A 27691-nucleotide genomic window follows, 5' to 3' on the forward strand; every position below is an offset into this window, starting at 1 on the left:
ACCGAAAATCAAACCGAAATCACCGAAACCGAAGTATTCGGTTCCATGTTCGGTTCCAAGTTTTTAGGAACCGAATTACCGAGGTAAATACCGAAACCGAACCGAGTTTACCGAATTTACCGAACTTACTGAATTTACATGAAATGTGATAAGTTTGAGTGTTGTTATATAATTGATTATACAATTATAGACAATATATTATGTATTTTTGGCACTCACACTTATAGTCATGTGGATTTTTATATGTATTTGTACTTTGCACTATTAATATCTATGAAATTATGTCAAAATTAGTTTTTGAACCGGCTATTACATCTTCTCTGTGACTAATTCGGTACTGTTCGGTAAATACCGAAACCGAACCGAATTTACCGATACCGAATCTCCTCGGTACCGAATTTTTTTGGAACCGATCGGTACCAATTTCTGAGGAACCGAATTTGTGTAGGTACCGAAGAACCGAACCGATCGGTTCAGTATTTACCGAATGCTCAGGCTGACTAGTTGGGTTGGGCTCCCCCAACCAGGGAGCCGAGTCAAGGGCCCTACTTGGTCGTTGGACTGAGTCGGTGGAGATCAACACTAACATTTTGTCCTTTCATTCAGTTCAAAATATTATGCTGCAGATTTCCATGGATTCATTTCTCTTTTAGTTTCTTTATGCCGTGTACGTTGTACTTCTCATACCCTTTTCCGGCCACTCCGTTGAACTGGCGAAATGGAATATATTTACATTTCCACGTGAGATGTCGACACATTGGGGAGAGAACACGCAACCAGACCGTGTAAAGCAAAAAAGAAATAGATGCGCCGCACAACACCCGGTCTGCAAAAACCACATAGTAGGTGAAGACTAAGAGTACCTTCTCGAAGAAACAAGTCATTCAAGAGATCGAGACACACCTCACCCCTCTTGCAGAAAACAACACTACCGCGCCCATCTCTGCTAGGAAAATGGCGTGCCATTAACCAGTGGTCCAGCTTTGTTAGTGTGTTGCATCAGTGATTACACACAGTAGTTGAAGAAGAATCATTTGAATTGAAGGTCTTTGTGCCGTGTACTGTGTAAACTGCTCGAGAAGTACGTTCGATAACAACGGATTGGCGTGTAGACCCGGGCCCTGTGTAGTACTACATAGGATAGTATAGGTTTATTGGCAGTGATCGGATCGACACTTTGTGATAATGCTAGGTTACTTGTATTTTGAAGGCCAATGATTTAGATATATTTAGTTTTCTTTTTCCAACACGTACAGGTCTATTCATGAACTCAGTGCATTAGTTTGAACATATAGTAACGCTTCCTGTTATTTGTGGAAAGAACGCGACTATAAATTTTTGTACTTATTATGTAACCCTAAGTGCCCGATCGCCGTATACAACGTATGTATTTGTACTTCGCAAAACAAATAAAGATCTATGAATATTGACGAAACCAAGTACTTCATTTAAATTTAAATTCATAGTTTCACATATAAATTAGAAGATAAAGGATTAAACACATCAAAATTCAAATTTGACATAAAACGTGTGAATATACCATTGATTAAGTTAATTGGTAAGCCAAAAAAGAAACTAGGGTATGTTTTCCATCGTCACCACAAAAAATGCATGTTGTCATAATCAGTGCACACACACAATATTACATTTGCATTCACAATATAGGTATCATATATCAGATCACAAATTTAAGTACGCTAGCACAGGGGGTTTAGTTGTTAACCACACATCAAAGGCACAGACTTACGTCTAGACTTCTCGCAACGGCGTGATATTTTTGACCGCTTGTAAAAAAGAAACGCCAAAACCGGGAGACGAGATCATTAGTCGTCGTCGTGTCGTCCTCCGGCGCCACTTGGTCCTCCAACCCAAATTGACTTCCTTGACCTCAATGCCTTTTCCTAATGACCCTCCCCTCTCACGTGGACGCGCGCGCGCAGTTACCGATCTGCCCCTCCCTCCCCTCCCCCACGTCATGCAACGCGGCGCCTGACGCTGCTGGCCCACCCCACCCCGTGCGGCCCTCCCCGCCTTCCCATTGGTCCACACCCACCTCCCAAGTTTTATTTTCGTTTTTTTTATTTGGTGATTTGTTTGTCCAGTCCAAAGTTCAAGTCCATCAGCTTTGGCTTCTTTTGTGTGTATCCTTGACCCTAATTGACACAAGTAACCATAAAGCCCAATCCTTCTCCGCACTTTCCATGGAGACGAAGCCGGAGCGCCACCGTCACGACCACGTCCACGAGGAAGGAGGGGAAGACGCCGCCACCATGGCGCACGGCGCTCTCTCGCTGCACCACCGCGGAGCCGCCTTGTTTGGTCATCAGCGGCACGACGAGGAGCTCGTGGCCGCTGGCCGCCGGGGCGAGATCAGGGAGGTGGACTTCTTCTCGCGGGACTCCGGCGCCCGGCGGCAGCAGGACGACGGCCGCGGCGGGCGCAGAGTGCCCGGAGGTGGCCGGGACGACGTCAACGTGAGTCGCCTATCCCGATCTCGACCATCAGCTTCCGTACATGGCTTGGCTCCGTGATGATTGCTGAAATTATGCGTGTTGATTGATTGCCAGTTTGTGCCCACAGTGCCAAATTGATCGTCCTTGCTGTGTGCAGATCGGGCTAGACCTGCTGACCACGGCCACCGCCGCCGCGGCGAGCGCCGGGGACGAGGAAGTGACGGCGGCGAAGAATCACAAGGTTGGTTCATTTTCATCCATCGTCTCTGAAGATGACTTTCTTTTACTCTTTGGCTGCTGCTTGATTACTGGATCTTGCATTACCATGCGTGTAGATGGAGGCGTCAGCGGTGGAAGCGGAGCTCAGGCGGGTGGTGGACGAGAACCGGCGGCTGCGGGGCATCCTGGAGGAGCTCACCCGGAACTATGGCACGCTGTACCAACAGCTTCTCCAGGTCACGCAGCACCACCCACATCAGCATCACCATCCTGATCTCATGAACAACCGATCATCACTGCTGCCTCATCATGTAAGTGACACTTCCTCCGATTATTATTAGACTGATCTTATCATGATCTCCATCTTGTGGAGTACGATATCAATTTTTTTCAATCTCCTTTCTTAGTTTTTCCTCCCCTTTATTTCGAATTTTTTTAAGCTATATATACTTGTTGATGTTAACGCAAGTTGCATATATTGAAACACAAATCAAGTGTTTTCATTTAAACTTGCTATTTAGACTCGTTAAGCTTTACTAAACCTATATCCTTTTCGATCAATTATTTCACAGCTTCTTTAATAATCCATTCTTCTTTGAGAGAAGCAAATATAAGAATAGATATTTGCTCGTTTGAATTGAACCTATTGAATTATTACCACCGGCCTCCTCGATCTTTGCTGATCCATTCGAGTCCGGGTCAATTGCAAAACTTTTAGATTAATTTGCCGTTCGACAGTTAGACCTATGCTAGAGAAATATATATGATGAGCAGAAAGATTCTTCATGATCAAGATTCGCGCACTAATGTACAGGTCATAGCTAAATTTGCGTGCATGCACGCACGTTCATGTAAGATCCTCATCAAATCCTGCCACATGAGCTTATGAATGCCTCGATTTACTTACTTGATTGACTAATCATATAAAAAATACGGCAGATAATATAATCAAATACTAATATAATAGAACCATAGAGCATGGGGCCAGAGGATGGCGCTAACTAGATCACTATACATTATTTCTTCAGAAACTTTCGCAGTGAGTGATCTTCTCGATACAAATTTCTTCCAAACTGATAACTTAATTTGAATTTTTCATGACATCAAGATGCATGATTTGATTTTGCAAACACCCCCATAATATAATTTTGAACGGAGGGAGTAGTTCTTATAAAAAGATTGCTGCGAGAACCCACCTCCAGTTGTGTATTGTCCTTTTGCTTTCTTACAGTGACACACTTACTATGAACACAGCTATTACATCTTGATGACTTGATCGCTGTAGCAGGAGTAGTTAGCATGTTCTCATCTCATGCATTAACACTTTCAATTGCTTCCTTCGCTTTCCTCTTTTTGACTAAAGGAACGGCACGTATGTACGTGTCGATCGCCACCAAATCTCGATGCAGACCCACCTGAACGCCATGGGCGCGCCCACCACGTCGACGACCCGGCAGCTGCTGGAGGCGCGCGCTTCCTCCACGGCGCAGACGCAGCCCGACGCCGGAGCGGAGGATGAGGCCAGCGACGGAGCCGGCGAGGCGTCACCTTCGCTGAGCAATAATGCTGGAAACAACGACTCCGACGGCAAGCGGAAGATGTCTCAGGATGGGGCGCCGCCGCCGCCGAGGGAGAACGGCGAGCAGGCCGCCTCGTCGGCGGAGCTGCCGGGCCGGAAGGCGAGGGTGTCTGTGCGGGCGCGATCTGAGGCACCAATGGTAATTTCCTTCCAAGTTGATTTGCTTAATCATTCATTATTAGACAAAGACAAGTGCTAGAGAACACGGTATACCTGCAGTACGGTACGGTGTAACAACCACGTACCATATCATAGAGGAAGCCTGAAAAAGTTTTAGCTATATATATTTCTTCCGTTTGTCATCTGAACATTTAAAGCTTTTTGTCAACAATTAGGTTTCAGGCTGACCTGCGTGCATACTCAAATTTTGAAACATTTCTTACTTTTTTTCTCAAATCTTCTGATATGTTGGATAATTTTTATGAAGTACTCACATCTGGTACCTCCTCAATCATCATTGTCATTTTATCCAACCTTCATTAAAGTTTTCATGTTTGTACTTATTCTATGGATTTGGTACTGATATGTACATGCTCTCGAATATAACAGTGTCTTGCCTTTTTTTTCTAACTGCAGATTAGCGATGGGTGTCAATGGAGGAAGTACGGGCAGAAGATGGCCAAGGGTAACCCATGCCCGAGAGCATACTACAGGTGCACAATGGCTGTGGCATGCCCCGTCAGGAAGCAGGTATATAATACATGCATGCACGGCCTATCATAGTCATCTCCTGCTGAAAATTTACCTCTGTTACATCATTTCCATAGACTTTAGTAGGTCATTTGTTGACTGTGCCGAGGCAGAAACTTAACATTTGCCTGAATAATTATCCATTGGTAAATAGTAACTACCACGCGCATGACTTCTTCATAGAGACCAAAATGATGGCTAAAATGTACCTTCTTGCAAGAAAAGCGTGGACTGCAAGTGCAGATATAAACATTGAAGCAAAACTAAACCCCACACAGTAAAGCATTGGCTACTAAGTACACTATTGTACTTAAAACATTGCAAGTAGAGATCGAGTTTTAGTGCTGCTACTGTTTCGCCACACTCCACATAAACATGTGTGCAAGGGAAAAATCTAAGTACACACTATAGGTACAAAGAAAAGAATCCATTATTTGTTGTGCGCCTTAAAAACAAATGTGACGAGTATATATATAGTCCTCTGTCTTGCATATATATAGGCACAATCACCTAACCTCTGACAAAATGCGCTCTTTAATCCTTTTGAAACTTGGCATGTGAATTGACTAACAGTTGACTAACATTTAGCTTCTGTATTCAACAGATGACACGTATACATGACTGATATGCACATAATGAAGCACTCATGCATGCTAATGTGAACATAGTACATGCCTGATGCACATATCATGAAGCATATTTTATTACCACTTATCTTCCCCCATCAACATCCAGCTGTATATCAAGGCAGGCCATACACACACACACACACACACACGTCTACGAACTGTATAAAATGGCCCATTATTGGACCATTCCCTAGCTTGTTGCAGGCCAACACGTTTCCGATGTTTTCAGTGCAGAGACGCTGATAGCTCACCAAAAACAGTCCCCTGCGATATTCTAAGCTGTTTACGTGAAGGCATGCATGCATCAAAGCTAATAACTGCAGCAGAAGCAGCAGCTGGTGGTGGCATCCATGATGAGTCATGTTTGATTTGTACGTGTACGTGCAGGTGCAACGGTGCGCCGAGGACAAGAGCATCCTGGTCACGACGTACGAGGGCCACCACAACCACCCGCTGCCGCCGGCGGCGACCACCATGGCGAACACGACGTCCGCGGCGGCGGCCATGCTGCTCTCCGGGCCGGCCACCAGCCGCGACGGCGCGGCCGCGCTCCTGGGCCACCACCACACAGCGGCGGCGCTGTTCCACCACCACGCCAGCATCCCCTACGCGTCCACCATGGCCACGCTCTCCGCCTCCGCGCCGTTCCCCACCATCACCCTCGACCTCACCCAGGCGCCGGCGGCCGGCGGCGGCCTGCTGGCTCACGGCCTGCAGCGCCCGCCGGTCGGGATGATCCACCCCGCGGCGGCGGCGGGCCCCGCGATGCCGTTCGCGGTGCCGCCGCCGCTGGCGATGTTCCTGCCGCAGCGGGCGCCCGCGGCGGCGGCGATGCCGGCCGGGCTGGTCGCGCGGCAGCAGCAGCAGTCGGTGATGGAGACGGTGACTGCGGCGATCGCGGCCGACCCCAACTTCACCACGGCGCTGGCGGCGGCCATCTCGTCGGTCATGGCAGGAGGAGGAGCGCACCAGGGCCAGCCTGCAGCTACACCCCGTGGAAGTAATATCGGTGTCGCCGGGGAGGCGACCATCGGCGGTGGCGAAGGCGCCGCCCCTGCAGCGCCGACGACGACGGCAGCCGGAGCGCACGCGGCGTCCGGGTCGCCTCGGTTCGCGACGCAGTCCTGCACCACGTCGACGACTCGAGGAAATTAATTAAACTTACAAGAGTGCAGGCAGGGAGTCTGACTGACGACTAGAGATCATCGAGCTGCACTAGAGTATTTGTAAGATTGAGTGTATTTATACACACACACACACACACGAGCAGGATGCATTACGATACTTGTTGTACTATATGTACAGATGAAAATTTGAAATATACAGTATTTTTAGATGAAAACTACGCGCGTACTATACAGTTGTGTCTTGGAGAGAAGTATTGTGCAGACTCTGCAGAGACGAACAAGAAAAAGAAATGGTCAGATTTTTTTTTTTTGAGGGGTTAGGAATGGTCAGATTTGTTGGAACAAACTATACGAAATGGACTGGAGCGGCCCAGGTCCGTATAGTTACGGTCCATGAAGGGCGATGACCGACCGGAGAACGAAACGACCGGGTCAAGCGCCCTCGAGCGAGGGTGTCGGTCGTTGAGTGGTCCAGAGAGAAGACCAGGGCCATGCAACGACGGCAGGGCCGCAGGGGCCGCGCCGACTTCGAATCGGAACACGGCGGCGGTGGTGGCTGAGACTGTCAGCTCCTCCGGCGTGCGTGTGCGTGACGGTCAGCTCCTCCCGCGGGTAATATTGACGCCGCCCGCCGTCCACGTTGTTGTCCCACGCAAGTAAACGAGTCTGAGTCCGTTCTTCCCTAGGGGTCTATTGGACGTTCACTAGAGTCGTTATTCTCGGCCTCGCTTGCCGGAACCTACTATGTACTATGTAATCAGCTCGTTTAAATTACTTTTGCACTACTCCTAAGAAGACTTTAATTGTCTGAGAAGAAAGGATCCCTCTATTTCAAATTGTTTTTTTCTCAAACGTGCAAGAGAGTTGCGCGTCGTTGTATTAATAGGAAGAAAGAACGGTCCGATTACGATGCCGGATCCACGATCTGGATTAGTTATTTTTTTTGCTACAAACGCACCAGCTAAAAAAGAGTACAACCACACACTCCTCGCTGCAGCACACCACTACGGCAGCAGCTCCCCCAACGTCTTTGCCCCCGCCATCTTCCACATTGCTCAGCTATCTCCTGCAGGACGAGCCGGATGTCCAGATGGCAGCCATAGAAGACACAACGATTGCGGAAGTAGATATATAATTTTTTACTATATATCCAAACGAGCTGGAGCTAGGGGTGGTAAAGGGCCCAACATTTTGAACTAGAAAATCTAAGGATCGAGCCCTAAAAGGACCGGGCTCTAAATATATGTATTTTTGAACTAAAAATTTTAAGGGCCCTATTGGGCTGTGAAGAGGCCACTAGGGCCATGTCCCATTACCACCCCTAGCTGGAGCACCTCGATCGGAGGCGGCGGGGATGAACGGCGCGAAGGCTCTTCTGGCTAACGACGGCAGCTGCATGCCCGCATAAACATGACGTACGCGCGTGTGGCGTGGCTTCCCGGTGCCGGCAGCATGTGGGGGAGTGGCGAGTGGCGGCCTGGCGGGCAACACCTCCGCGCGAGGCCGAGGTCAATGCATCATCCATTCTTTTCTGCTCCCCGCGGCTGTTCGTCTCGATGATGCCGGCGGGCTCGTTCCGGCGGTGGCATCTGTTAAATTGTACTCCCTCCATTCCAAAATATAGGTTGTTTTGACTTTTCTAGATTCATATATTTTGTTATGTATCTAGACATATATTATATCTAGGTGCATAGCAAACACTATGAATTTAAAAAAACCAAAACGACCTACATTTTGGAATAGATAGAGTAGATGCATAATTTTCGCTATGTATCTAGACACAATATTTATCTAGATGCATAACAATATTGTCACAGAACTGTCCAAAATAATAACGATCAAGTGCACTAATCACCAATTTAAACTTAATCTACATTTCACTGCACTCAACCGGTTTACCCGGACTGCCTGCTATAAGTGTTTACAACAAGAGTTTAACAGAAGTTACCAAATTAATTTACAATAAGTGTTTACAAACCAAGTTTACATTTCAACCCTCCGAGTTTGAACGCAGCGGAAAGTACAACAAAGTTTGGAACAAGCTTCAAAATATAATACAGTAGATAACGTCGATGACAAAAGACGAACTTCACAACTTGCCCACTGATGTGAGGCCCCCTTGCCCATACTTTACGTAGAAAACGGGACCCACTCGACAGTACAACCCGGAGGTAGAGGTTGACCAATCCAGGACGCACATACCTCCTCGAAGTCCTCCGGAACACAGCCTGCTCAGAAGGGTTACAACCAAAACTCTGAGTACCCTAATACTCAGCAAGGCTTACCCGACTATTGGTATGTATTTAGCCGACTCCTAAACATGCAAGTCTTTTTGGCTCTGTAGTTCTTTTGCTGAAAAGCTGCTAGTACTGGATCCTTACTTTCAATATTTTAGCTCCAATTGAGTTGACAGCTATAAACTAGGTTTGTCTAGTTCTTCTAGAACATACATGGTTCATCATATTATCTTATCAAAGAAATATAACCATAAATCCAACTTCCATCTTTATGTCCTTTCAATATTTACTACGATGCGACGCATTGACCAAGGCTCTCATATCCGCGAGTCACGGTGAATCGATCCGATTTAACCTTGCAAGATGAACCTAACTCACACGCCAAGTTCGACCCCGTCGAGTCACACCGAGCAACTGTTCCCATGATTACCCCGAAGCCTGAATCAAGCCCGCAAACACCCGGATGAGGAGCCCCACACGGCGAACACCCAGTGGACCCGTGGACGACTACAACACCCGTCATCCCTTGCCCAGCATCGCAGATCGAGAATTAGATTTCGAGGCAATTTAGGTAATTAGCTTACCGGTTTCGACTACCTCCTACTTCCGGCATATGGTTAGTACTGTTCAATCCTCAGTCAAAAGGCCAACAACGGTACTGTCCTCAATCGACACAGGCGGAGACTCAACTTTCCTTTATTCCATAGTCATGTCCAACTTTCCCTCCGCCCGGTCTCCATTTTCATTCTTACAGTATTATTCTCCCTTCTTGTACTGAAGTATCAAACCTATCTCTCGCGGGTGACAAGAAATCACCCATCTTCTACCGGGTTTACTTAAGCGTAGCAGTACTATCGATAATATGAACTAGTAAAGACACTGGGTGTTCAAGATTATGCATCTATGGTTCCAATCAATTCCTCAAAGGTAAATGCATAATACTTTAAATAAAACATGGAGTAATTAAAATAAGGGATATGCTCCGGAGCTTGCCTTGCAGGTCAGCGGGGTTAGCAAATTCTTCTGGAACGGGTTCAACTGTTTCTTCGGCCTGCGGTTCTCCTGCTTGCTGCTCCGGGACTGGCTCAGCAACCAGCTCGTAGACTACTTCGTCTGCGGTGTCTACATATAGAAAAAGATGCCATGCAAGAGTTTAAACAACAGTGCGATGAGGAAATGCATAAGTGCTCATGATGCGATGCCGCGCGATGCAATGCAAAATGAGGCACAGATAAGACCGACAAGCATTATTAGATATCTACAACAATTAAAACTATACTGAAAAAAAAAGTGGGTGCTAGTGGGTGGATTCAAAACTAAATTCAATTTAGCCTGAAGTATCTCCTTCCAATAAACACTACTAAACTCATCTAAGAAGGCTAGGCACATACATAAACAGGAAGGACTAAGCTTAGAGATTTCATTTAACTAACAAGTAAGCATAAGCAAGTAACATAAAAACAACTACATATGGTCCTAAAAAAACTATCACGATCAGCATATGAACAAGAATTAAGTGCTGAACACTTAAATAAATAGGCAAGAGGCATTTCTTAGCAACAGCAAAGTAAAGGAATACTAAAGCTAGGAACTAAATAAATGCGAAAACACAACTTGCCGGAATAATCTAGCAACAGAAATTTACCAGCATGACAAGCTATTGATAAATCATGTAACAAAAATTTACTAACATTTATAGATAACAAAAAGCATTTAATTTAGCTCTACCAGGATGAACAAACCTAAAAAGATTTACACAAAATTGCACAGCACCAGCACATAAAATTTTTACAGTGGATTACACATGTAAAGATTAGGCTACTGCATAAATATCATAATTTTTAGAGCAACAAAAAAGTAGAAATAAATTAATTAAGATTAAACACAAAGCAATTTATAGCACAAATACAACTAATGTAGCACAAGCAAGAATAATTTTCCTCTCAAGATTGGAATTTAACTAAGCTAACAAAATTGAGTTTGCAATTTTAGCATTTTTGTACATTTTTCTATGATATTTCAAAGTTTTAGCCAATTAAAACAATTTTTGGAAAACCCTAAACCCTAAACCAGGGGTTGACAGCTGGGCCCCACCCGGTAGTGGGAGGCCCAGGCCAGCCCCTCCTCTGCTCGCGCATGCCACGGTCGGCGCGCACCCAAGCGCGCGGCGGCGGTGTTGTCGCCGACGGGCGGCCTTGGCGGCGACGGGGCGGGGCAGGCCCGCGGCCAGAGAAGCCAGCCGGTGCTGGTGCGCGCGGCGGCGCCACGCGGGCCCATGCAGGGGGGCGGCCGCGACGGCGGCGCAGGATAGGGGCGGCGGCGCGGCGGCGGCGGCGCGGCGGCGGCGGCGGCGCGGCGGCGGCGGCGCTCGGATCGAAGGGGAAAAGGGTCGGGGAGCATGAGTGGGTCACCGGGATGCTCACCGTGCTCTCAGATTTATGGAGGAAGGCCGGAAGAGGGGGCTCGACGGAGGGGGCGGAGCTTCGGTGGAGCAACAATGGCGGCCGGCGGCGCGGATGGCCGTTAAGGCCGGGGAAAGGGGTTGGCCGGGCTCGGGGAAGGGCGGAGGAGGTGCGGGGTGAGGCGAGGAGGGTCGGGGCACGGGGAATCAAAAAGGGGCGGCGGGTTTGGCCGGCACGAACGCCGGCGGCGAGCTCTGCTCGGCTCGGCTCGGCACGAGCTCGAGGATGAAGAGGAGGGGGATGAAAAGACGAAGACAGCGCCGGGACTGGATAAGTGTGAGCTCGGACGGCGGTCGAGGCGCGATGGCCGACGGGTGGAGGGCTCGCCAGTGGCCACAGCGCCGGTATGGGCGGCGTACGGGCACAGTGGAGCACAGGAAGAAACAGTGAACAAGTTTGAATAATTTGACCTGATTTTGACGATCTAAAACTCAAAATTTTACATTGGAACTTGAAATTTGGCCAAAATAGAAGTTGTAGAGGAAGAGAAGATCTACAACTTTGGTTTTGAGCGAAAGTTGATTTGACGTTTGGATTACGGAGAAAAACGTGCTCGAACTCGGCTGAATGTAAATACACTATGCAACTTAATTAGCGCTAATGACCTTGATTAATCTTGATTAGCGACTAAACCCGTGATTAGCACTAGAAATTAATCCTAGGGTGTTACAAATATCTATGTATTTAGATTTGCCAAAATAATCTATATTTTGGAACAGAAGAAGTACAACTATATTTTGGAACAGAAGAAGTACAACGGAGCTAGGTAGATCGGCAACTGCTGCTGGCATGAAAATTTCAACATCATCTTAATTCCAAAAGGAAGAATCAGTTAGGATTTGGGCTTGGCCCAATGAACATTTTAGAATTTCAAATAAATCTTAAAGGCTAATTTTTATGCGTGAGAAACTGAGTTAGTGGTGTAAGATCTTCCACAATACACTAGTGATCCTTGAAAAAAATGGAACCCACAGGTGAAAAGGAAGCATCGAGTTCAGATGCTACAATGTGCAAGATGTTGGCACCGCAGCTATATATAAGTATAGTATCATTTCTAGGGTCCACATCAAATAAACTATTATTTCTTTTGCTAGCCATTTGTTCCTTCGCTCCTTGCAAGGACCAATGAGATAGTATTTTAATAAATGGGCGCTCTTTGCAAGGACCAATGGGATAGTATTTTAATAAATGGGCACCAGTGCCTCTTCTTGTCTTTTTTTTTTTTAGCCTCTTCTTGTCTCGCTCCATCTTTTCTAGGCATCAATCGGAACTGGCATCGCGAGCCAGGAGCAGCGCCAAAACGAGAGAGAAGGTTTTGGGCATCACACAAAGCCAACATGTGGAGGGTGTAGTCTTTTACTCTCACCTTGTTAGTTAAGGTGGAGGATTAAATATGGAAGTTGTCTTCATCTTTCGAAACTACGTGTGTGGGAAAAGAAGTGAAGTTCCACACGCGCGCTCATTCATCTTGCCCTATCGAGTGTGGCGTGGCTTGGCAAAAGGCATGGGCACAAGACGTCCGCATGAATGGTCCGCCAAAATCCGACCCCCCCCACCCCTTGCGGGGCGTGGATATCCGATCACAACACAAGGTTGTGGCTGCCCTATATATACGACCTATCGACCTTCACCAAAAGAGCCAATCTGAGTTAGAATTTTGTCTCCTTCTCGCTGTTGTGTGGCTTCGTAATCTGCCTCATCCCGAGCGACAATGTGCACCAGCGAACGGGAGAGCAGGACTCCAGAACCTCCGTCCTTGCGATCTTGCACCAGGAGAGGACGAATAAGGTTTCTAAGAAGCGCTCAGCGCGACTGCTCAAGGGTCTTCATCACGGCTCATCCTCCGTCCAAGTCAAGAGCTGCGGTGAATCGTCGTCTACGATGCTGGTTGCTGCACTCCTTCCAAAAAAATCATCTTCGTCTGATGGTCAGCACTATTCGTCTTCTTGAAGGCAAAGACTCAGTACATACACTTTTGTTTAAATTAATTCTTAATCATATTTTCTGAGATCATAATCATATTATATCTTGTTGCTAGTATAGAATTGTTCATGCTAGATTTTATCATGTTCATATTTATTTATTTCAGAATTTAATCATACAATTGCCTAATTATTCAACAGAATCAACATCATCTCATCGTATCTTCTCCATCAGAGTCGATAGTAAGCTGACACATCCTAGTAGAGCTCTAGATTGTTCATTGCCATAACGATCATGCAAAGCTGCATTCTAAAACGAGCCCGAAATGGCTACTGCTGATAGAGCCCACTTACTAATCGAGGCCAATAAACATGATGAGATCAGGTGAAAAACCCTAATCCTCACCGTACTCCCAGGCTGATTATTTACACGCATGGCATTCCATGTCCCGGAGCTTCATAAATAGCGCCGCTCCATTTGCAAACACATACAGGCATTAGTCGGATAGCCCCACAGGCTTCTGCGTGCATACACTACTAAACTTTGCAGCTTATGCCAGTCTGCGATATATGTACAATACTGGGAGGATAAACAGGAGATGTCACTACTGTGGAGGACTCCAGTCCTCAGGCAGACTTGGCGAACCCGATCTTGTTCTCGCCGAAGTCGAAAACGGTGTGGTACGCGCCCATGAAAACATCCCCAAGGATCCTGAACGTTTTGAGGTGATGTTAGATTTGCAGGTTTGCTTCTATATAGAGAAATACAGTAACTGAAGAATGTGGATTGGTGGCAGTTACGCAAATACTGTTGGTCAGCAGTCAGCGTACCAGAGCGGGCCACGAGGAGGCGGTATGTCGAATGCCATGAACCCACTGATACACATGGTTTGACCTGCTTGCTCCAGCTTCACAATGTACTGCAGCACAATGGCCATAAGGTTAGATAGCTCTCATATGGTAAAAAGGCATATGAAAAAAGCAGTAATGACAATTTGCTTGAAGTTAATATCATGTATAAGGCGGTGTTGTAGAATAGAATGAGAGCTATGCTAAACCTACACAGCTCTAGGATGGATTGAACTTCACTGCTATTTGGTTGGTTACTTGGTTAGATACACTTCCCAATTGAAGATATGTTATGACTGTTTGACTTTGTTGGAATCAAATTTGTCATCTATTAAGCATTGCAAATAACTACAACAAGAAGTTTGTCCCCAAACAAAATCTGCAGTAAAGCAGTCTTTAGAACTTAACTATGGAAATGAGGTTACATTTCCCCTCAATCAAAGCTTCACTATTAATTCCAAGACTGAGGAAAACGTAACTAGGAATTTACCTGCTCTGGTGTTAAGGTGAAGGTCTTGTCTGCTATGGTGAATGCAAGATTTGGCATCTTTGAGATCTGATGGCAGTCGACGGTTGATTCACCATTGGGGCTAGGGAGGCGCTCACAGAGCTGCAATCCACATTGGAATTGGAAAAGTTGTCATGTTGTCCGCCACAGTTCAACCATAAAACGGTAGATGTAACCTAACGAAAGTAGTAGCCCAACCTGATTCGCATAGTTCAAAATGAGCTCTTTCGTCTTGTTTTCTCGGAGTTGATTCTGTATCCAGACAACAGCCATCTCGCAAGCAGTACAGAAAAGATCAGAACCTAGCTTTTGTTTCTCGACAACTGATTCAATTGGGTTGCTGTGCAATGATTCATGAAAACAGAAAGCCTGTTATGAAAATGACGCATAGATACTACAGCAGGAATTACAATTTAATGTATAGTTCAGCTAACCTGACAGAATGAGTACCATCGAATACACAGAGACCGATCTGAGTGCACACCTTTTGTGGACTAGTCTGTTCAATCACAAAATGTTTTGTAATCAGACAATGCAAGTTGCAAGATCAATGTACAAAACACATGCATCACAATGAAAATTCATATTGCAGAGGGGAAAGCAGCAAGCACCAAACCTGTGCTATAAGCAACTCAAGGATCATCTCTCCATACTCTCTCACCACTTCTTTGCATTCTGTACTGATGATTCCCTCAGCCCCAATTGCATGATTGACTTGAGCTATTATGGTCTGGAGGCAGAACAATATGCAAAATAACACAACTAATCCAAAACATTTTAAATGTGCATCCTATACTATGGGATTCAGGAACACATACAGTTGGGCCAGCAAGAAGTGAAGTCCCTGAGTCCACAATAGCAGCGCAACCACCAGCACAGTAACCTGTTGAGTGGCCGTCGATCAGAAGATCCCCCATGTCAAACTGCCAGTAGCCTTTGCGAGTAACAGGGACATATGTGTGGCTTCCCTTGTAGTGCTTTGAGTCAACACCGCCAAAGACAAGTTCACCTCCAGCAGATGCATCAGGATCACGGTTAAGCCAGAACGAGAAAACATCCTTTTCGACCAGGTTTTGCTCTTTCATGCTCTGCCTATTCGTTGCATAAAGCAGAGAAATTGTTAAACCAAAAAAGGCTCAGGTTTCGAGTTGTGTGACTTGATTTAAGAATGGAATGAATACGTACCAAATTGGAGGTGCTCCTCCCACAGAAATTTCAGGAAATCCAAGGCCAAGAATTCCGTCAAACTTTCCGATTATAAAGGTAGGGCTGGTTTCACGGGTTGTCTCAATGAACTTCTGAAAGTATAATGGTACTATGGTGTTAGTAATTATGCTTGAACTTTCTGTTGAGGCATAAGTTTTACTGCTTAACATTTCACCTGATTTTTTACAATAAGACTGCCGACCAACACATTGTCTTCACTGAAGAAGCCAGCAATTTGCCCAGAACCATATGTTATTGTGCAAGTTTCCCCTGTACAGTTTGAATGACATGTGAGTGTTTACCAGCCAGGTTTTTAACTTCCAAAGGAAAATCAATTACAGAAACAACAGATTTTTTCATACCGTTCTTTTTGTAAGTCTTCGACTTGACTGACCTGTATCTGTGGTGTAAGTAGCATGCTATCTGGAATGTGGGGACATATAAATATCAAATTTATTGCATCTTACTTGCGTTAAAACATGCACCCGCATCTCAAAAATCTGAGACAATGAACATACCGAGAAATAGCATTTTGAGGAGGGAATCCACAAGTTGGAGCTTCCAGTGTCGAATATCACAGTGAAGTTCTGTGGTGGCGTGCCGATGCCAATCTCTCCAAAGTATTGAGTGTCCAGGTAGTTGTCCAAAGGAACTATGTCATCGCTTGAGTCACCAAGAGACTGGCGAGAACCATCAAACCTTCTCCGAAGGCGAGTCTCATGCCTAGCCAATTTCGCAGCAGTCAAAGCTCCCTTGTCCAGTCTCTTCTTGTTGAGGTTGATTCTTAGCAGTCCATCGGAGGAAGCATGAAGCAGTAAGGCACATGACAGGACCCAAAAACAAGTGAGCAACAGAAGATGCTTCTGCCCCATGGTCCCTTTAATCCCTGAGAAAATTAGCCCCAATCAGGAAACGATTGGTATGCAAGTCACTAATGGATCTAATACTAGCTTGTTTCATGGACCCCAACTTAAAACGAGTATAGAGATTCCCTTGAAGGATTGTTTCTTTTTTTTGTGTGTGTTGAAAGTTCTTGGAGTTGTGATTTGTGAAGATAATATTGTTCAAAATCAAAAGATGAGATTTAGTAGTTTATGATAGGAAATGAAGTTGAACATTCTTGAGTGATACTAAACGTTTTTTTTTTCCTATTCATGCGAGAACTGCACTGGTTTCTTCAAACTTGCTGGAAACCCCCCCAAAAAAACTATGAAATTCCTTTTGTTCCAAAGAGAACCTAAGAAGCTCTGTCGAAATCCGGGGAAAACATAACTATCGGTTCACATGAATCCTGCTATTCTGTTATCTAGTAACTATGGAATCATGAAATCGAAGTTGCGAGGATCCATATTGGCAGTTTCCAGTACATCAAGAAAGGCACCAGTCAGGAGCATGAAGAAGAAATCACAACAGAAATATGCAGGTGGTAATCCGTAACAGGAAACTCGACTGAGAGCACCGATGGTATGGGTAACTAAAATATCTGGACAGCAAAGTGAGGAAAGTAAACAGGAAGCTAGCTAGAGCACGATCCGTACCTTTTTTCCGCCGTGTGCTTCCCGGACTGCAGAGAAGGGGAAAGCTAGTGGAGAGCTCGAGGGGAAAGAGTGGAAGATAAATGGACAACACACACCAATCGGATGAAGCCGTCAGTCTTTGTGACACTGTCTAGGTGCCAACCGTCAAAGCGCAATAAGTGTGCGTACTGCATACTTGCTGCTCGTACTTTATTACGCCGTGTTCGTTTGGCTCTAACTGATGAGTAGTATTTATTTATTATGAAAAAACAATAATATCGATTGGCCGATAGCCAGTGGCTGGTATTGATTTAGTATGAGAGAATATTATTATTAGCTGACTAACAAGTCAAATGAACACAGCGATTCGCACGCAGGCTGCCCTACATGTCAAGGGTAGAATTATTTACCGCGAAGTAAAAAAAAGGTGCTTTTTTATTCTCTTTATAGGCCGGCTCTTCTGGAGAAAATAAAACAGGATGCGATTATATACCATATATATATAATATATAACAAAGTGATAGATAAAAGATGGAGGTTGTTGAACGGTGTTAAGGAAATCAAAAGCTGAAAGCAACAGGTCCGTGACTTGGTGGTAGCTGCTGTGTTCGATGTGGAGATATTTGTTTCAGCTCGGTGCTGCGCAACTGCTGCAGTGGTTGGCCATTAACCGGATAGGCCAAGAAAGAGTATGCCACCAATTCCTCCTCGGTGTTATCTTCAGATCTTCAGTTTGGGGCGAGATAAATAAGGCAATCAACCCTGCAAAAGTCAAATGGCATGTAGGGTCACAAGTTGCGCGCATTTTGTCATTTTGCCTCGGAATTGTTATATTTGCCGTTTGTGTACGTATATGCGGCGCGGCCATGCTTCCTCAAAGTGCTCGATGGACGATGCTTAAACTACTTTTCCTTCAAGCATTCGAGTTGCTTCGTGTCGTCAGCCATTGCGGTGTCTGCACTGCCACAATCTTCGAGACTGTGCCAAGGATTGCTTGCGGCCTTGTCGTCCGCCACTTTGCTTGGGCCAGCCTCGGTTGGGCGGTCGTGTCGCTCCTGCTGGTTTTAGGCATGATCGCTCTCTGGTCTCGGACAATCGGTCGTTGCCGATGACTACTGCCACTGACGGTGGGCTTGACCTCACGCTCTCCGCCATCGAAGCTTTGGTCGTGGTTGCTTTGGTTGCGACCAAGTCAGCGATCGTGGTTGTGCTTCACAGCGAGGAGGGCGACTTCACCCTCAGGCCTGCCTCCCCCGAGCTGTTCGTGGCCACCTTCCGGTCTCATGAGTTCCAAGATCGGGCTTCGGCGACGAGTGTTTCCCAGGAGAGGCCATCGCTTTTCCGAGGATCTGCTAGGGCACTCTGGGCTGCCACACTCGTGACGCCAGTGGAGCTGCCACCATCGGTCGAGGTGGTGTCGTTGTGGAGGTGCCATCTTCGGCCGAGATTGTGGTGCCGGCTTCTGAGGAGGTAATCGACACGGTCGGGGCGTTGGAGGACGGCAATTTTGCGACATTGGAGGACTTCATCAGCAAAATTACGAAGAATATTCCGCCGCCTTTTGTAGACAAACCGCCTCGTCACCGTCGAGCTAACCCTGTCCTCGTCGACGCGCCTCCTCAGCTGCCTTCGTCCAAGGCATGTGGCCTCGGGCGAAGCCACCGCCAAGCTTTGGACTCTCTCTCGGCCATCAACCCATCAAAGCGAGGGGCGGTGCTCCTGATGCACTGACTCAGTGAGGTTGGCGCACCTTTGCTCTTGACGGCTTTGGCAGAACAAGCGGTGGAGAAACTCTTTCGCGAAGGACCTTCGCCGCACCACATGGGCGCATTGCATGACATATTTCTGATGTTGAAGAACAAGAACAAGAGTTCTCCCTCCGTGGGATGGAGCGTTGACTGAGGGCTACGCTTAGAGCCAGTCGTTTAGGTTGTGCGGAATGTGAGTAGTTCATATTGGAGTTTATTTTTCGGGTCGTGTTCAGCTGACTTGCCAGTTTGTGTCTATCTGGAATCCATTCCATTTGAGTTGTAACCGAATATTATACCAATTTCTTCTTTGTCTTAATATAATAATACGCTACCCACGTATTCGAGAAAAAAAATACTAGTTCACGATGCATTCACAGCACCGGTGGAGAGCAAATTATGTGTAAGGCTTCACAAAGGCTAACACCACGTCGTCCTGGAGATTGGTTTTGAAGCCGGAGGCTGCTGAAATCGGGGGATGAAAGAGTATGAAGGGCTTGTTTAGATTCAAAATCCCAAAATTTTAAAAAAAATATTATCTGCATGGTATATTAAATATAGTTGAAAAATAAATCGCATTACACAAATAGATTGTAAATCGCGAGACGAATCTAATGAGTCTAATTAGATCGTGATTAGACACTAAATTGCTACAATAAATCTACAGTAAATATGCTCTAATGATGGATTAATTAAACTTATTAGATTCGTCTCGTAGTCTGCATACGAGATATACAATTAGTTTTGTGATTAGTTTACATTCAATACTTCAAATGTGAAAAATTCTCTTCTAAAAATTCAAAATCCAAATAAACCAAACACACCCGAAAACCGGCTTCCGTTCCGCTGCCGTTTGCATAGACGGGTACAGGGCGCCGACAAATGCCACCAAACACTCCAACAGCGAGCAGATCGCAGGCATGCTGCGTCGTCTGACGACTGACACTGATGCTCCCCGAACTGACGCGCACGCGCTTCAGGTGTATGCGCACGCTGGTCGGCTGGTGACCATCACCTCATTTTCCTGAAAAATGGCACAAATATTTTGCGTTCAAAAAATGACACATTTATTGAAAATTCTAAAACAAGTTCAAATACATATCAAACAGTTTTCAAATGCACCATTCCAAGTTCTACGTGCACGAAAAGTCCCAAGTTCAAATTTGATCATTAGAACGATGAAAAAAATAAACCTTTTGGATGCAATTGATGTACAAGGCAAAAAAAAAAGCCTGGCATGCACATGCAGATTGCACCTGGAAGTTGTCCTTTTTTTCATCTTTTCCAATAACAAATTTTCATAAAGCTTTTCAAATTTTCAGAAAACCATTGGTATTTTTTACACGAAATTTCTTTGTTTTTAGTACTTACTCCCTCAATCCTAGAATATAAGTATTTCTAGTTTTTGCCAAAATCAAATTGGTTCAACTTTAACTATAAATAGTAAATAATTTATAAAGATCTATAAGATAAAAATAATATTACTAAATTCATTATAAAAGCAATTATTATAATATATAAATGCTTATATTTAAAATAACTTATTTATACGAATATTGACATACAAATATTGAGGATCGGAGTTGAACAAATTTATCTTTGACCAAACCTAAAAATGCTTATATTTTGGGACAGAGGTAGTACATCATTTTCACCAGAGATGTGCCCACGTTCGCTCTTACCGGCAGACCAGCAACGTTTTCTAGAAAGCCTCTTTATGTAGAGAACTGCGACTTTGACACGAGGCAACCAAGTAATCCACTGCCACTTTGATGTATTGACTATCAATATGATCGGTTACCGGAAATCAATCTACAGAAGCTGTAAATCACCTTACATTCAGATTATTCTCAGGTTACAGCAGAAAAGGAAAATGAGAGGAGGGAAGACGACATGCCAGGGCATTATTGTTACATACACTGAACGCCAAATACAACACATGTCAGTTCCTGAAGACACACTACATTCATCAACTGGCTTGGCTATGCCATGGGAGAGACATCACGATGAGGCACTGGCTGCGTTGACCCGACCCACACTTAAGTAGTCAGCCACAGCATCTTCGGGTGGACTGCTGCCTGGCTAGAAGGTCATCACTCCTAAGCTTCTTGCTGCAACCATAATCATTGAAAATGCATCAGATGACACAAGTTATGGAATCAGATTAGCAATGAACAAACATTAGGTGATTGACAAACACTGTGACCATCAACCAAAAGTTAGTTTGTCAACATGTGGCAGTAACTACCAGAGTGAAATAATACATCCGTAGATGTCAGAATTTAAAGCAAGCAATAAAGGAAACCCAGACAATCAACACCCATCAATGTGTGAAATGTGAGCATGTACGGACCATGCTTTTCAGTTACGCAGCTCTTGGGCCTGATGATATATTGGGAAGCCTGTGGACCAATGTTGTTGAATCTAAGACTAATGTGCATCTAGCCAGCACGTGCAATATGAATAATATATTGCTGCCATTAGACATTAGTGTGTGCTCCCAGTGATGGATAGTGGAAACCAATTGAGCAATATGGAGTTCAATATCTTCAGGAACAATGATCTAATTTCCACAGGAACAACTCTGCTTGTTAAGAGTGCAGAAGGTATCTAGTCATGATACCCTTATCCTTGTATTGCTAGTTCTCAATTTCACATTGTCATTCTTTTAAGTTTAGTTTTCAATTTATCGCCTGACATGGCTAATCCATTAGGCCATTTAAGATATCATGGGAGTCAAGAACCCCTTTTTCAACAGGAGGTTCCAACTTTTAACCTTCCAGCCCTTTCGACGTAGTGGGAAACAATAAAATGTTGTCTTTTCTGAATGCAACTCCATATTCTCTAGTAGAAAAGTTGCTCGCTTAATGTGGTAATTATTCCATAAATTTAGCTTTTGTAGGATACTGGGTCTCAGAAACCGCAAATCAGAAGCCTTGACATATGGCATATTGGCATATAGGCAATAGCTAAACTCATTCACAAAATCCTAAAGCTTTAATACAATAGGACTTTATGCTAGTCAACATGAACAAAAACCACAAACACGAATCTTGGACAAACCAACATCTATATCCTTCATGGCATGCAAAAATTGATTTCTATATTAGTATATCCCGAACAGCTTAGTAATTATGGACATTATAAACATCCTTTCATGTAACATAAAAATGTTTTAACCACAATCCTGAACTACATAAGTGCCCAATAAGATACAATAAAAACAAAATCTCCACAACGCTGACCTAACCAGCATGCATTTGCACTATCTGAAAAGCAAGATGTCAGCAGTCACATGCAGCTGCTTCTGATATCAAACAATGGATAATCAATACCATCAGTAATGAGATCAGTGGCAGAGCTCCCCATACAGCAGGGTGGGGCAGCTGCTCCATCTACTGGCGGAGCAGAGATCACCTCACCCATGCTGTTCTTGGCGACCAGAGTGGGTGGATTCGGAGGTCAGAGCTGTGTATTTGCGTTGAGGAATCCTCGATGGTTGGAGGACGAAGGAGGAGGTTATCTTGGGCTGGTGGCCGAGTCCGACGGCCTATTTAATTTTTGGCCCAGCGCAGGATATAGCCTGAAGGGTGCCTCTCGAAAGGCCATGCTCGTCTCTGCGCTACCGCGAGTTGAGCCCCTCCTAGGCTCCGACTGATTGACTCGGTGAGATACGGCTGCGGCGACGCTGGGCTAGGCCTGATCCCTGATGTGGCTTGTCCACTGCCAGATGTCTACCCTGTGATTCACAATTTCATGGAGGGCAAGGTGGGAGAGCAAGTGAGCGGTGGCATAGCCGCTGCTGCTGGACGCGACTGCGGTACTGAAGTGGCCCCGATGCTATAGCAGCAGCTAGTGTCAAGGAGCAATAGCCAGTCCGTTTGGCGTCGATGTTGAGTTTCAAAGGTTAGAAAAAAAAAGGATTTCTGCACATCTATTTCATTGATTTATCTCAGAGGAAGCAGTTGAGTCAGTGGTTGCATATCTATTTTTGAAGCCATTCCCCATTCCATGCCCCTTGTTCTCTGGTTGCTGGGTTTGTCAGATGAACTTCTGAATGCTTTTATTAGCCTCTGATTTACTGTCTGTATGGCTGCTAATTCTGTCAGCTCATTCTATTTGTTATATCGGAATGGACAGATTCCTGCAATCCTACTATCTATCTTTGCTACCTTTTTATTCAGATACCGAGGAGCAACAGCTGATTGCTAGACTTTGCTAACTTTTTATTGAGATGTACCATGTTAAACCTTCAAATCTATCATTTGTTACTGTTTGTGCTTTTTTTTGTGCGGTTTCAATACAAAAGTTGCATGTGAATGCCGTTGGTTTTGAGTATGTGTTATGTTTATCATGTCAGTCCACCCCACCTAAAATTTTGGGCGAGCTACGCCACTGAATCAGACCATTATATTGTGGTACAAGTAAGAATAGATCTAAATTTCTGGGGAAAAGATTCCCTTGTCTTAGGCAGTTTAAGCTATTGGCTATAATTTTTCACAGGCTAAAAAGATTAAAAAATGTTATTATGTTTGTGTAAACTTTGTGGTTTCTTTAAACACTAACTGTTGGACAAAAATTAGAGAGATACTGCAAATATTTTGATTTTCAAGTTTATAATGAGGGAACTAAATGGGAAGGCAGACAACTCAAACGTACTCAGCATGGCAGCACACCATCATAATAATGAGACAATTTGTCTGCAACTCTTTGGTACATTTTTACTTATTAGAAGACTACTGTATCACAAAAGTAGGCTAGGACTTCAAGCATGCATATAATCATTTTCTACTAGTGTTTTCACATAGATAACATTTCAGAGTTCATTGGCAGATATACTGAGTCCTGATGGATGCCGCAAGCATGCACAAGGCAAATTTCATGTAAGATGTAAAAGAAAAAGGATGAAAACTTTGCAAGGATCTGAAGTCAGATTTCGAATTACGTAGGTACGGAATATCCTCAATATAAACTTGTGCAAGGTAACAGCTTGAAAACAGACTGCATATAAAGGGGATAGGTCCCATTTTTGGTTGCTACAGATGTGTTGACATGGCTAGTTGGCTACATCCATTTTCATTTTTGGGGTATGGTCAAAACAGATTCAAATGTTGGTACCTACTGTTCATGTAATTTACTTCATAATCAATTTCCAGCATGCATTCTTTGTTTAATGTTTCACAAAACAAAATATGCACCAGTAACTATGCGCTAATCATCAACACTAGCTCTATTGAGTTTTCCAATCTCAAAACAGTACTGACATGCATAATATGTTTCTAAAAACATGCATCTCAAGGACTGAATCCACTGTGTTGCTAGTTCTAACCAATAGTATATTAATAAGGGCAATCATTTATGATGGAAGCCAAGGCAACCAACAAAGAAAATTCAGTAATTAAGCATGCAGTCATTTCAGCTAAGAGAGTACCTTCTCTGAAGGCCGCAACTTGCAGCTGGTGAACCCCTCAGAAACAAGTTTATTGATAGCATCTCTTAGTCTCTCGTAGTCCTCCCTGACATTGTAAACCTGGTGTGAGATCCTCACATACCCTGTCACTGGATCACCACTCTTGTCCTTTGCCATCTCTTGCCCTTCCACCCTTCTTGAATTATAGTATATTGGCACCTCCACCTGGAAATCCTTCCTCAACATAGTCCTCACTCTCATTGCATCATCATCACTCTCAACGGCAAGGCAACCTGGCAGCCCCACCATAACCATGCTCCCACACAATTCTGGTGGCGAGCCAAGAAATGTCCCCCACGCCTCAGCAAGCATCCTACCCATCTCAATCACTTTCTCGTGGTTCCGACTTCGTATCCCCTCAATCCCTCCCTCAAATCGATTTACAAAATCGATAGCTTCAGACACAACAAGCTGGGCACTGTAATCCCGTGTCCCAATCCATCCACTCTCCATAGGCAGCCCATTCCCATACTCATGCGAGACAACAGGGTGGTGGAGCTGGGAGGCTATTGGATCATCCTTGCGGGTGTGCAGAAAGGCAACGGCAGGGGGGCAGAAGAACCATTTATGAAGGTTGCTTGTGTAGAAATCGGCCCCAATGTCACGCACGTCCACAGGGACCTGGCCTATAGAGTGCGCGGCGTCAACGAACACCTTGTCGACGCCCTCTTCTCGGCAGATAGCAACAAGCTCCTTCACCGGGATGATTACACTGGGCATGGAGGTAATGTGGTCGATGACCGCGAGGCGGACCCTCCGCCCCCCTTCCTTGGCGACGGCGAGCGCGGCCCGAAACTCGGCAATAATCGCGTCGGCGGACGCGACGGGGAACGGCAGGGGCACCTCGACGACGGTGGCCCCCGCGCGCGCGACGTAGGCGTGGATGGACTTCTTGACGGCGCCGTAGGCGTAGTGGAGCATGAGGACGGCGTCCCCGCGGGCGAAGTGCCCCTCGGCGAAGCTCCAGGCGGCGTGCTGCAGGATGATGGCGGCGGCGGTGGTGGCGTTGTCGACGAGGGAGACCTCGGAGACGTCGCCGGCGCCGACGAGGCCGGCGACGGCGGCGCGCGAGCGGAGCAGCCCCTGCTGGAGGCCGTGGAAGTAGAAGGCGTCGGGCTGCGCGAGGAAGAGGCCCTGCCAGCGGGCCTGCGCGGCGAGGACCGAGGCCGGGCAGCAGCCAAAACTGCCGTTGTTGACGCGCGCGACGGCGGCATCGTGGTGCGCGAACTCGGCGCGGATCTCGGCCGCCGAGATCACCGCCCGGGGGCGCTTCGCCGGGGACGGGCCGTGGCCGTTGTCGTGGTCGCGGACGTGGCCGTTCGCCGCCGGGGGCGTAGCCGCGTCGTCCGGGGGCGGGTCCGACGCCATCGCCGCCGCGCTAGGGTTGGTTGGCCCGGATGGGGAAGAGAGAGGGAGAATCGGGAGTGATAGGAGAGAGAGATTGTGCGTGGCAGTGGTGTTGTGGGTTGGTTGGGGTCGCGCGCTAGACTGCTCGAGCGCGGGCTGCAACGGGCCATACGCGGGCCGGCCGGCGGGCTTTGTATGTCGTCAGCGGCTTTCGGCTATGTGGGCCCCACGGCCCAAGGATAGCCGATGGCCGAACGGTCGGAAGGCCGAGGAACACGGATCCGGATTCAATCACTGTGTAACTTGCGCTAAAAGACAAAAAAATAAGCACCATCTAACCGCTGATCACACGATGGACGGCTTAAAAAAAAAGCACCATCTAACCGTTGATCACACGAGGAACACCAAGGGGTCGCCGCCGGTTCGTCGCTCGACGACGGTAGACTCGAGCCAGGCTCCTTGACCAGCCAGGCCGCCAGTACTATTCTTTTAGGTAAACTCCCTCAGCAAATATTTCAATTTCCCTAAAAAAAGCAAATATTTCAATTGCTCCTCTTATAGCCATAAAAATTTTCAGATTATCCTCGGTGCCGCAAGAGTTCGAACTTTTGCCCTATGTGTCATTTCCGTTCATAAGTGTTAAAGAGGTGTTAAGTAGCAACGGAAAAGATCAAGCTACCCCCCCTCCTCTCCCTTCCATGTGGGGCCCAAATGTCTGGTTCTCCTTCAACCTTTAGGCGCACGGGAGAGCTTGCCGTCGCCGCTCGTATCCACCGACAAGCAAGTCCCTCCGGCCATCCTATACGCTACACATCTCTTCGTCACCATCCCAGCAAGCTTTGTTAATCGCCGTCGCCCTCCTCGCGTCCACCACCGTTGCGGAGCCAAGCCCACAGTGAGCCCTGCCTCCCGAAACTCCTCCGTCACGATGAACCCCTCAAATCAACTATTAGGAGCTCCTTAATGCATGTGATACCGTTTTCCGATTGTTTGCATTGTCGTTCTGGTCGAAACGCGGCTACCCTAGCTGGCCGCTGTTCGCCATGGCCACCGCGCTATGCCCATCCTAATAGGGGTGGAGTCAGGCCTGTTTGTCGCACTTAGCTGACAACAATGATTTTTTAGAAATCAATGACAAATCACTCTTACGCCATGTTCATCAAGTGAGGTGACAACGGTTTCCAATGAAACTGACATCGGTGACTCCATGAGCTGGCTCCGCCCCTACAGCCTAGCCCTAGATAGCGTGCGCATAGCCGAAAAGGAGTCCCTAGGTCCGGTGAAGTGTTTAGGCTTGATGTGTGCCACTAGTTCCCCGCCGTCTAGCCCGACCGGCGAGCTCCTCCTTGGCGCCGCTGCCTGTGCAGCCGCGAGTCCTCCCCCAAGCCCCAATCTGAGCAGCGAGTTAGGGGAATTGATGTGCGGGATTGTCACAGGGTTTAACTTTTCGGTGGAATTTCGCCGAAATTCCGGTTTTTTTTCCGTTCCCGCTAGTTACCGGGAAAAGAAATTTCGGTATTTTTCGGTATATTTCGTTTTTAAAATTCAAATTCAACAAATTTCATCCGAAATTCACCGAAATTTACCGAAATTTCGGAACGAAATTTCGTTTCCGCTAAACACCGGGATTTCATCGGAAAACGAAATGGTTACGAGCTGTGGGCTTGGCTCCAGCCGCTTACGTGGATGGGTGCGGCCGTGGGCCCCGCTGCCCCCTGACGAGCGGAC

General features: G+C 46.2%; 3 protein-coding genes across 3 annotated transcripts; 1 reads left to right on the forward strand and 2 right to left on the reverse strand.

The window, feature by feature from the left end:
- Positions 1 to 2109: 2109 nt before the first annotated feature.
- On the forward strand, positions 2110 to 6912 carry LOC120676238 (probable WRKY transcription factor 31). Its single transcript, XM_039957468.1, has 6 exons — positions 2110 to 2474; positions 2611 to 2694; positions 2789 to 2983; positions 4082 to 4390; positions 4828 to 4941; positions 5958 to 6912. The coding sequence occupies exons 1-6, from the start codon at positions 2202 to 2204 to the stop codon at positions 6723 to 6725; spliced, it is 1743 nt and encodes a 580-aa protein (XP_039813402.1). The 5' UTR covers positions 2110 to 2201; the 3' UTR covers positions 6726 to 6912.
- A 6685-nt stretch (positions 6913 to 13597) lies between these two features.
- On the reverse strand, positions 13598 to 17773 carry LOC120672236 (aspartic proteinase-like). The gene is made up of 12 exons (XM_039952554.1): positions 17420 to 17773; positions 16400 to 16767; positions 16244 to 16304; positions 16057 to 16151; positions 15861 to 15973; positions 15494 to 15767; positions 15292 to 15405; positions 15110 to 15174; positions 14874 to 15015; positions 14658 to 14777; positions 14150 to 14238; positions 13598 to 14030 (listed from the first exon to the last, which is right to left on the reverse strand). Exons 2-12 carry the CDS (start codon positions 16751 to 16753, stop codon positions 13946 to 13948), a joined length of 1512 nt encoding a protein of 503 aa, XP_039808488.1. The 5' UTR covers positions 16754 to 16767; positions 17420 to 17773; the 3' UTR covers positions 13598 to 13945.
- Positions 17774 to 20900: 3127 nt separating this feature from the next.
- On the reverse strand, positions 20901 to 26066 carry LOC120672988 (putative L-cysteine desulfhydrase 1). Its single transcript, XM_039953646.1, has 2 exons — positions 24578 to 26066; positions 20901 to 21257 (listed from the first exon to the last, which is right to left on the reverse strand). Exons 1-2 carry the CDS (start codon positions 25982 to 25984, stop codon positions 21246 to 21248), a joined length of 1419 nt encoding a protein of 472 aa, XP_039809580.1. The 5' UTR covers positions 25985 to 26066; the 3' UTR covers positions 20901 to 21245.
- Positions 26067 to 27691: the final 1625 nt, after the last annotated feature.

This window comes from Panicum virgatum, chromosome 5N, assembly GCF_016808335.1.
Source record: "Panicum virgatum strain AP13 chromosome 5N, P.virgatum_v5, whole genome shotgun sequence".
Lineage (NCBI taxonomy): Eukaryota > Viridiplantae > Streptophyta > Magnoliopsida > Poales > Poaceae > Panicum > Panicum virgatum.

What these genes read in the sequence shown, in the direction of transcription:
- LOC120672236 (XM_039952554.1), bottom strand. Translation starts at nt 16,753, where the DNA reads ATGGGGCAGAAGCATCTTCTGTTGCTCACTTGTTTTTGGGTCCTGTCA. An exon ending in CACTTCTTGCTGGCCCAACT is followed by an intron (nt 15,406 to 15,493) that starts GTATGTGTTCCT and finishes TTCTGCCTCCAG; the next exon opens with ACCATAATAGCTCAAGTCAA. An exon ending in TTTTGAACTATGCGAATCAG is followed by an intron (nt 14,778 to 14,873) that starts GTTGGGCTACTA and finishes TGTGGATTGCAG; the next exon opens with CTCTGTGAGCGCCTCCCTAG.
- LOC120676238 (XM_039957468.1), top strand. Translation starts at nt 2,202, where the DNA reads ATGGAGACGAAGCCGGAGCGCCACCGTCACGACCACGTCCACGAGGAA. An exon ending in GTGGCCGGGACGACGTCAAC is followed by an intron (nt 2,475 to 2,610) that starts GTGAGTCGCCTA and finishes TGCTGTGTGCAG; the next exon opens with ATCGGGCTAGACCTGCTGAC. An exon ending in CGGCGGCGAAGAATCACAAG is followed by an intron (nt 2,695 to 2,788) that starts GTTGGTTCATTT and finishes CCATGCGTGTAG; the next exon opens with ATGGAGGCGTCAGCGGTGGA.
- LOC120672988 (XM_039953646.1), bottom strand. Translation starts at nt 25,984, where the DNA reads ATGGCGTCGGACCCGCCCCCGGACGACGCGGCTACGCCCCCGGCGGCG.